Source organism: Ammodytes marinus (assembly GCF_949987685.1).
Source record: "Ammodytes marinus genome assembly, chromosome: 3".
Lineage (NCBI taxonomy): Eukaryota > Metazoa > Chordata > Actinopteri > Uranoscopiformes > Ammodytidae > Ammodytes > Ammodytes marinus.
Window position 1 is genome coordinate 28,087,377 of NC_137232.1, and position 10,590 is coordinate 28,097,966.

The window sequence follows — 10,590 nt, forward strand, 5'->3', positions numbered from 1 at the left end:
AGACATATCAATTTCAGACAAACCATCTCTGTTTCTATACACTGGAGCTTAGACTTTCAAAGCCAACATCCGTGATGAACACACAGGATTTGTGAGCCATACACCACGAAATACGTAGGAAACGAACAAATGAGGTGACTGCTTCGCTGCACTGTAATTACATCCACATGATTGGGCCTTTGGATTATCCTGTTTGGCTCAAACTTCACTGTTTCCTAAATGTCGGCAATGGATACTTCACTGACCTTTCTCAACTGGACTTCCCCACACAACATCAAATCTTAATGTTCATTAAAAATCTTCGCAAATTCCTAAGCTTTCGTCATCAGATAATTGGCTGTTGGGTTGTTAGAGTGCGCTGCGGGATGGAGATACTGCGTGTAATGACCCTTTATTAATATGATTAGGCATTAGTCTGTTGTGGTATGTTCAGTTCTAATACGGCCAAAAGATTTTCCCCAACATTTGTTGTGCTAATGAAACATACACTGATTCCCCCCCCCCCCCCCCATTCATTTTCAGGAGTTGAGGGTCTCTCTACTCTTTGTGGTGTAGAGACCCAACACCTATAGCTGTGGAATATTGTCAAGATGTAACATATATCTTTACTTTTTATACCATACTGCTATATAACTAAATCTTGTTTTTCTTCTACCGTATCTCTCTACTGTCAGGACTCTCTGGTTAAAGCAGGACCCTCAGAGACTCAAAGTGTTGATAGGACTGCTCTCTAGTGGGAAAACTAAAGTACTACAAGTAACCGACCCAGAGTTTCTTGACAGACAATGCACATGTCATACTAATACTACCAAACAACAAGTAGTATTAGTGAGTTAGTGTCTCACTCCTTAAATGTATATTACATTGAGCGAAGCATTGAGTTTGCTGGATATTGATGCATTAAATAACTAATAACATTTATGAATAAAATCAATGCCTAAATTGAAGGCTTGAGTCGTTAGTGGGTTTGAAGAATATCACTTCTGGTGGCCAGTGTGTTAAAATAAACCTTTGAGTGGCAACAAGAGTCAAGCTGATTTAAGCTGATGACTTCCATGTCTTGATCAAAGACCACATTGATTGCCTTTGTTCACTTACGCTTTATTTAATGATAATTAGCCGAACGTTTTTTGAATAACTGTAACAGATGTCCAAGAATGTGTCAGTGCTAAGGGATGACATTTGGTGAAAGCAGTATGCCAAGGAATCTGGTTTGAGCAGGGATTCTTTCAGACATAGTCACATTTCAAGTGGTAAACCCGTATTGCATGCATTGATTACCCTTTGCTCTGCTCTGACCATTAATCCAGCTTTGATTTCTCAACTTTTGTAATTGAAAACAAAAACAAAAACAAAGAAACAAGGACAATTAAAAAATATTTAACAACTTCTTAACTCTTTATTGCAACACTAACGCTGGTTCATGGTGAGACTTGTAGTACAAACACATCCACATAAAATAAATAGCAATAATCTAAGGAAATATACTTCTGAGGAATTTACCAGCATTCTGTGTCTGACAAATTGTTTGACTTACAGGTGTCCAGCACATGTCAAAAATAAATACTTTTTCTTAACTTGACAAATAAAACCTGTAAGTTTGTGTGCACTTTGTTTATGTGAAAATGTGTTGAGTGCCATGCAGCCGCCACATTGCAGTGTTGCTTAGTCGTTGCTCAGCAGTTTAGGATGGAGTTGGTCCTCATGATTCGAATGACCTTCCTTGAGGAAAGACTGTACTCGTACTGCAAGTGCTCATGGAAGAAATACAAAAATCCTGAAAGAAAAGAGGGATAACGGTTAGGATATGGTAGAGAGGCAGTGCTGGGGGGGGGGGGAAATCCTGCCTTTTATATACTCAGTCTGTACTGAAAATATGTGATATTTGAAGCGTTATAGTACCATAATGATAAGAAACAGCATCAAATTCTTCTTCCATCCCAGGGAAATCTGCCTCAATGGATCGTGGGTAGCCGCTGTCCATGGTAGCTGTTGCTTCATCATAGCTGTGGGTGACAAATTCATGGTGTTGATGAAATACAGAATTCTGTTTTTGGCTAAAATGATTCAGTCTGCCTTTTTTCTAGTTCTGATATTGTTCTGTGCAGATTTGAAGACCAGACATCATGTACTACTCGTCACCACACACCTCCAATACTTCTCTTCGGTGAAGAGTAGAGTTTTCCCGGTGTCTCCGATGTGCACGGCTGCATCTATTTTCCTTATTTCCTTGGGAAGTCCGAGTTTGTGTATGTACTTTGGGTAACCGTCCACAAGAGTGTATCCGTTCAAAGCCCACATTCGGATCCCTGTTGATTCACAGGGCAAAGTGAGTTAAAGTCAATTTGCACAGTGTCCAGTTGGCTAAAAAAAGAATGGAAACATATAACATTTAACAAAGTAAGTTAGAATAACGCACCGCTGAATATGATGACTATATCCTTCTCTGCATACTCGTATGCTGCGTCCACCTTTTTGGGTAAGGAGGGCCATGTGGACTGGATCAGTGTCTGCTCAGGCTCGGGCATCTGAGGGTGGATGCGCCAGTAGAATCTGCAACAATGTTAGGCATGTTAAAAAATAAAAATAAACTGATCACTACAACAGGCAGTTCATAATAAAATACATGTGCAGACTATACATTTATAGACTTATTGTTTGGGTCACAAAATAATCAACCCTTATATACACTTTTGGATTTTTTTCCCCCCCTAAACAGGTGAGGAACCATACATGGTAACTTTACTGACATTGATTTGTGACATAAGAATTAAGCATTTTGAATGAGTTACAAAAGTAAAAAAAAAAATAGCCTTGTAATATCTTATACAGCAGCTTTTACTGTACCTGTCTTTGAATATGATAGTTTCCCCTCTGAGCTCTGTGACAGCATCCAAACTTAACATTGGGTCACATCTGATTGGTGGGCCGGGCTTTGGCTTCACTTTCCTGTGTTTTTGGTTTGGGCCTATAAATGAACAACATCTAACATTAAAGCACTGTACACATAGTATTTCCATGTAAATAGAAGGCTTAAGCAATATAAAGCATGTTAACAAGTTTGATTTGACTCCAGGATTTAGCTTGTTGGGTTTATGATAAATAAATAAAAAGTATATACATAAGAAGTTGTATTATAAGTTGAAGTGTGAAGAAAGGTCATGTATTTCCCTACCGTAGAGCGCTTGAATTCCTTCAATGTCATCCTCAGCCAGAGGGAAGCCTGTGTCATAGGAGTAGACCGGGTACATCAGGGCGCCCGGGTCTGAGGAATGGGACATTCCGAGGGCGTGGCCCAACTCGTGAGCAGCCACTATAAACAGGTTATAATCTGTAAACAAAAGAAACTGGGTCAAGACAGAGTTTGTTTCTATTATATTGTGTTCTATGATTCAGTTTAGTGACTCTTTGTTTTGTGCATAACTCCTACCTGATGAATCTTTGGACCAGTCTTCATCCTCATCAAAGTGAGTGTCTCCTCCGATGCCTTGGCCGGGTGGATAGGCGTGAGCCAGCAATCCATTGGGCCCATCGAAAGGGTTATAGTCTCCGTGCTCTACAGAGTGAAGCACAGATATTTTGTAAAAGATGTTGAGCAGAAGATGCAGTATAATTTCCATTCCTTAGAGCCAATGAGTAGCAGTGCAGAAAAACCAGCATCGAGTATGTTTGTGCTTTTTTCTTCTTCAGAAGAAATATCAGCATTAATGTTCATTGGTACCTTGTTTTCCAAAGCTGATCATGATGTCAGCGTTCCCCTCGAACAGCTTTTTAAAGGTCAGAGGGGTGACATCTGCCCACACGTTCAGCGCTTTGCGGATAGCGCTGTCTACATCCGACTTCTTCAGGTCTGGTGTGTAATTCAATATCCTGAAAATGAATGATAAATGATACAGTTCGTTCACTTTTTGATTAGCTCAAATTCATGCAAAAGAAGAAATGAAGAAAAAAATCATAAAATGTATGGTGATCGATTTTTTTGTCTTCTTCATTGGATTTATGGCATCAATCAAATGCATACCTGAATGTGACATTGTTATTCTGCCATTTGAGGTGTCGAGGGAAGTGGTTGTACTCCCCAATGTCTGGTACGCCGCATCTGGCCTGCTTCATCAGCTCCAATGTCTCCTCATCCAGATTCCCCGTCACCTTCACAGGCAGGACATTTTTACTTCACCCCTTCTGAGCAGTTCAAAAGAGGAACATTCCCTGAATCCAGGTATATTTTCTTAAATTGTATGGCTTTTTTTTGGGGGGGGGGGGATTATTGATGGTATTGTTTATTTTGATATTTTCAGGTAATTTATCTTAAATTGTGAACTTACTGCATTTTAATAAATATTTAGTGCTAAGGTCATCTTTATTATTTCCGCAGTTGTCCTTAACTACAAGTTCAATGGGGTGTGTTTCTACGGTTGTTGTAATTGGCAATAAAGGTAACTCAGAACAAGCCAAATCAATTTATTTCTTAAAAAAATTAGCTTTCCACAAAATTCAGTCTTAATGTTAGCCAAAATGAATGTCTATTTTTAAACATTGAATTAAACCTTCTTTAACTACACACCATAATCAGAAAAATTTACAAAAACAGCAATACCATGCTCATTGACATTACCGGCACCGTTAAATAGCTACTTTCAAGGTCTGCTCACCTCGAGTTTGAAAAATCTCTGCATCTCCTCGATCTTGGCCTGAAAGTCACCTGATGACCTCTGTCTACCTCGGAGACCAGCTGGAAGGCCATAGAACTGACGGAGGTACTTCTGTTTATTGACAGACAAGAAAATCTGAGTGACATTCATTCATAGTGGCAATGAAAAACATGGCATGGATAACTCTATTCTGTGACTGTGTGGAATCATTTTGCATTATGGCAAAAAGGTAATGGCAATACATGGCAAAAAAAAACTAAAATCCTAAACCTAAATTCTGTCTGAATTAAAAAACTTTGGATCTTACCTCCGCTAAAAGCCTGTTGTCTTTGTCCCCATATGGCAGAGGCAGAGCAAAGGAGTGAGCGGCCAGCGACAGCAGCAGCAAAGCTAGCATTGTTGTTGTCACTGTGTTTTTTCCAAACCACTCATTGGTGTCAAGGAGCACTGTAGGGTATTTATAGTGTCTTGGTTCCATGATTTTCTTCAACGGGTGCCAGTGATTCATGTAAAAAGCACCTAGCCACTTCCTCCCCATGTCTGTTGAGAATGTGCTTGAATCTGTAAAACTACAGTGACTGTGGGTTTAGTGCACTCCTTTGAACTCTTTTGAAATGTTTTGATTTAACATTTCCCGGATTGCCTCAACGAGTTACCAAATATAATGATTCAAAACATTTGATAAACATTGATAACCATAACAGGGCAGAAAATACTATGTTAAGATGTCACATCATTTGGTTTTATCTACACATATTTTTTTGGGATGAAAATATAAAAATAAAAAATAATAAAAATTCCTTTTTATAAAAAAGAGGGAGGGAATTTATTCATGCTGCTGGTCTCATAATAGTCACTCTGTGTCTTGTTATTTTAGGTAAAGATGTCTAGGATATGTGACTCACAAATGTGCATCAAAATAAAGAAATGGCGAAAACATTAATCAAAATATTTTGTATGCCTTTATTACCATATAATGCAAGCGTTCTCATCTTGACAAACAAACAATTAGTTGGTAGGGTGCACATTTTTCGCGTGGGTTTTTGTCTGGCACTAATTAGATCAGATCTTCCTGACTAGGCTTTTTTCCTAATAAGTCCTTTACAGTGTTGTTATGATTCAGAGTTACCAGGAATACACAGAGCATGAATGACAAATTTAACACCTAAACGATCTGATGGTCACGATAACGTATGATGATGGAGTGTTCTCAATTAGGATGAACTGGAGTGTGTAAAATATCTGATCACAGCACACAAACCCCTCTTGATCTACAACAAACACAATGAAATATGTTTTAATACAGCTCATTGTTCTACATGCGTACAAGCAGAGAGAAGTTGGAAGGATGGTCCATCACTTTGGCAATCTTTAATTTGTCCATCTAATGCAAAACTAATGACATTCCGTCACAGAAAATGAGAAAAACCTTAAGTTACTTTCTGACAGGTTTAAGTCACTCTTAAGTGTTCAATACAACATTTGGCTATAAAATACCTTGAGAGAATTGTTCCAGACTTTAGAAAATTTAAAAATTAAAACAACAGAACTGTGGTACAGTAACCTGTAGCTCCCTGGAGTCTAGACAGGTGAAGACTTGTTGCCTGATAGTCCACTGTGTCTACCACATCACTGTCTGTGTGAGACAACAAAAGCTATGTCATTATTTGCTCCTGGCACAACAGTGGAATTCCTCATCGTCTACATACTGGAACAGGGTTGATAAATAAATGACCACTAAATTGGTGAACTCCATTTGAGTTAACTCTTTCCTGAATCAAATCAACCACACAGTGGCCTCTTTTACTATGTGATCAATTCGTATTTGGTTACCAAAGCACTGCTACTTTAAGGGGTTAAGCATTCAAAAAAGGGTTCAACAACAATGAGGGGAGATGCCACAATTCCGGTCATTATCAACATACTTTTGAAAAATGTCTTGTAATGACAGTATTTTGCAAAGGATGACTCTGTGCCTCAGGTGTTACAGTCAAGGTAAGTATCAAGCGTTTGTGCTGCTCAGATGCTCTAATGCTACATTTTTTCTAGAATTTTGGATGCTATATACCACAGAAAAAGTCATGTTCATCCGTATCCTACAAGTGATATAATTTGCGTTACAAATTGTGTCCAAAGTACCCTTCAGCATCCTGTGGAGACAAATATTTGTGGAATAACATCACTGCTTAGACGGTGGTTAACGGAGTGCTCCTGACTCATGCTTGGGGAAGTTGATAGCTAGGGGGATTTTTGCTGTTATTTTAAAATGTCACTGACACACCGACACCGACACACACACACACACACACACACACACACACACACACACACACACACACACACACACACACACACACACACACACACACACACACACACACACACACACACACACACACACACACACACACACACACACACACACACACACACACACACACACACACACAGAGGCAGTATACTGAGCTACTGTATGTTATGACCAATCTGTAGGGTATAAAGATAGTTACAGTTCCAAGCTCTAAACAGTCATGTTGTATGCCCTATATCGCAGAGCTGAGATATTTCAGGTTGCCAAAGTACACCGTCAGTCAGTCTGTTAATCTTTCTGAACAACAGATGCTCTCACTTGTCTCTACAATCGACCTGTATAAGTAAACAGACTTGCTTGCTGTCCCTATCAGCCTCGGCTCTACTTTTCCAGCATGCATCAAATTGTATGCTCACACCTGGATGGATGTGTTGAACTATCTTCCAGCTGTTGAATATCATATCATATTTGGTTGTAAATACATTTAAAACTATTCTGGATTTTTGTAGAAAAGTATGCAGTTCTGCCTTACTTCACACCCTGGGGCATTATCCAGAGATTGACCCATAACACTGATTGGTCATTATGAGAGACAAGGAAAGAAGAGTTGCCTGTTGAAATAAAGTTTATCTTGTTCATCCTTTCATCCTCTCCCTCTTCATCCTACATCAACCTTCCTCTGACACAACAGGAAATGGTCAACATCTGACCCAAAGCTTTTTCAGTTTGGTTATGTGTTGATTCCGGTGCTTGGAACTGTTGTATATCTTTAGCGATTTAGCAAGAATTGCACTCATCATGCAGCACAGCTGCAGGGATGATATTAAGTGTGATGAAATCAACCACTTCCCTGCTGTGTCAGAATTGAAAATGATTTTGTATTTCAGTCTTGGTTTCTTGGAAATTGTGAGGGGAAAACAGTGTTCACAGCAGTTTTAGTAGTGTCCTTTCCAATGCGAGAGTTAATACATCAGTTGTTTCTGTATATGCACGTGTTGCTCATTTTGTGAACCAGTCCCCGTCATCTATCTGAAAGAGTTACACTCAAATGATTCAGGAAGTAGTATACATGCTGCTACATTCTGCCCTTGCAAAGAAAGAATAATGCTACCTCTGCTCTGAAGGAATGATGCACCATAGTTTTCCCCAGCTTTGTAAAGCAAATTCTTCCGCTGACAGAACCTTTGTAAATAAATGTAAAGACTGCTTATTTTGTAAGAATAATATGTTCGCTTCTTAGCAATTTAATTAGTTTGCAAACATGTTTAATTACTGTAATGCCAAATGGAAACTTCAAGTATGTACAATGTGGCTAATCCAATGTTTAATTTGTTACTGAAAAACTGTTGCATATGAAAGTATTTTGCTAAATGAACCAGAGAGGCCAAACTCTGTATTATATTGAATTGTTGTTTCTAGTGGTGGAAAACTAAAAAAGGACATCAGCTGGTCAAGATTAAAATGGTTATTTTGTGACTCAGATAATAAGCATAACTTTTTACATCTCTGTAATAAAAAATAAATACAGGGACTAATGATTCACTAATACTAATTTAACCGTGTAGAGGCCTAGATGAAACCTTATCACCTTTTATCAGTTTTTCTATTATGGAAGAGCAACGTACAGTGCACTTAATTGTGTGAGCATAGAGCATTTAAGTATTGAATGAACAGATTGTTCCAAAGCACTCATTGGCAACAGACTGAGGAACCATTATTTATATACTGAAGTTTACTGACTACAGAGCTTGTCACTTGACATGATTATACAACCATGCTAGTATTATGGCTAGCAAAAGTCTGGCACATTTATTTTAAGTCTCTTTGGAGTCAAGCTTTTGCCAAAATAAATGTCACATAATATATTGTAGGGAGCCACAACATGAATCAGCTACAGCCTACAGTTAAGCATGGATTTAAATTACATTTAGGACAGCAAAATCACAAAAAATGATACAGTACAAAATTGAAACTCTTATATAATTTAGGCACATTGGAAGTACCAAAAGGGGGCTGCAATTAAAATGCTGAGTAACCGCTTCAGACCACAATGACTGCTGTGGTGTAGGCCAAGCCAGGCCAAGTCAGCTAAATGAATAAACTACATGTACCGAGGGATTCCACAGGAGGGCGGCAGAGATTCTCACCAGCTCATGGTCTGGACATCACGCAAGGGGGACCTCTCTTATTCTGCCCAAGTTTAAATTGAAATAAATAGAACACAAATATACAGTTTTTGATGCCAGATTTGCTCCATCATCAAAAAAGCCTTTAACATGAATTGTACATGTTTTTCTGGTACAAGACATTCACATCAGTATCACTACAAAATAGTTTTCGGCCTAGTGTTATTTGTTGTTCTTTTTAGATCAGCTAGATTGTATTCATGTTACGTAAGCACATTTAGTTGTTGGCGTCAATGAAATGTTAGTTGGCTTTGCCACAGGTACATTAGCAAAGTCTTATATGCCCTCTAGCCATATATTGTGAAAGGCAGCTCATATGGAGGAACCAAACATTAGCCTGTGGTCATCAACAAACTGTAGCTCTGTCACTGTATTTTTTACTTCCAACATTTTATATGTAGAAGTACAGTTTTTAAAGTCACTGAGGGTAGAATATTTATGTGATTATGAATTACTTTGATTTATTGTGCTAGATTTTTAAAATGATACACTCCTCTAGTGAAAGGGTTCCTTTACCAATCCAACTCAATTTGGAAGTGCAAGGGCAGCGTATGGAGGCTGCACTAGGGGGAGTCAAAGGCAGTCATTTTCCAATTCTACACATTGCGGCTTTAAAAGTGTCATCCTTTGTTTAAATTTTGTGCACTCAATTGCTTTTTAAGAGTATTTGTTTCATAAAGTGCATATGCCATTTTAAAATAAAACTGCATTTGAATGAAAAAAGTAAAATTAAGTAATACTTTTTAAGAGAATGATCGATATCAGAAGCAGAGAAACATTTGGAGCATTTTAAGAATTTCGTATGCTTCTGTGAGACAGGGAGACATTACACAACATGAAATAATGATTTTTCATGTTTGGTGCGTTGGGATTGACTTTTAGTGAAGAAAAATAGAACCATGAATCGAAGTGGATCTATTACTGGAGTTGACTACTTTGAGTGTTGTTGAAGAAACTGAAACAATATCAATAAACTTAATCTGTCAGACCTTAAACACCCTGTCGTGTCACTCTGACCTTTAGTCCTTTTTGTACTTTAATGATGAACATTGTCTCGAAGTACTGCAACACCATCATTATGGAGAAAAACAAAAGAGGCTTTCCAAGGCAAATGTTTCTCTTCGCAACTGCTTGTTTTGATATGGAACCTCTTTGGCACCATGCCAATGTCTAAGTGTATGTTTGGGGGCAAAACAGGGGATGTTTCTACTGGTTTAATTGCCATAGTGGTCTCTCCAAGCTTGTAACCTTGCAGCTCCAAAGTATGCTCCCACTCATCACTCCTGCTTAAAATGACTTCATTACCTCGTCTGTACTCTGACCGTAAAACCAGAGCGACACGCATTCTTCAAGTCTCAGGAATAACGGTGTAATCTAGAAACTCAGCTGGTGTTGCCCCAGGGAAGAATGCTGCCTGGTCCCATAAAGGTTCACAATGACC

General features: G+C 38.5%; 1 protein-coding gene across 1 annotated transcript; it reads right to left on the reverse strand.

Moving 5' to 3' along the window:
• Positions 1 to 1,676: 1,676 nt before the first annotated feature.
• mmp13b (matrix metallopeptidase 13b) lies at positions 1,677 to 5,073 on the reverse strand (the record flags this gene model as incomplete). The annotated part of the gene is made up of 11 exons (XM_080054137.1): positions 4,960 to 5,073; positions 4,653 to 4,763; positions 4,022 to 4,149; positions 3,722 to 3,870; positions 3,431 to 3,556; positions 3,176 to 3,331; positions 2,848 to 2,968; positions 2,420 to 2,553; positions 2,150 to 2,309; positions 1,903 to 2,006; positions 1,677 to 1,777 (listed from the first exon to the last, which is right to left on the reverse strand). The coding sequence occupies exons 1-11, from the start codon at positions 5,047 to 5,049 to the stop codon at positions 1,677 to 1,679; spliced, it is 1,380 nt and encodes a 459-aa protein (XP_079910263.1). The 5' UTR covers positions 5,050 to 5,073.
• Positions 5,074 to 10,590: the final 5,517 nt, after the last annotated feature.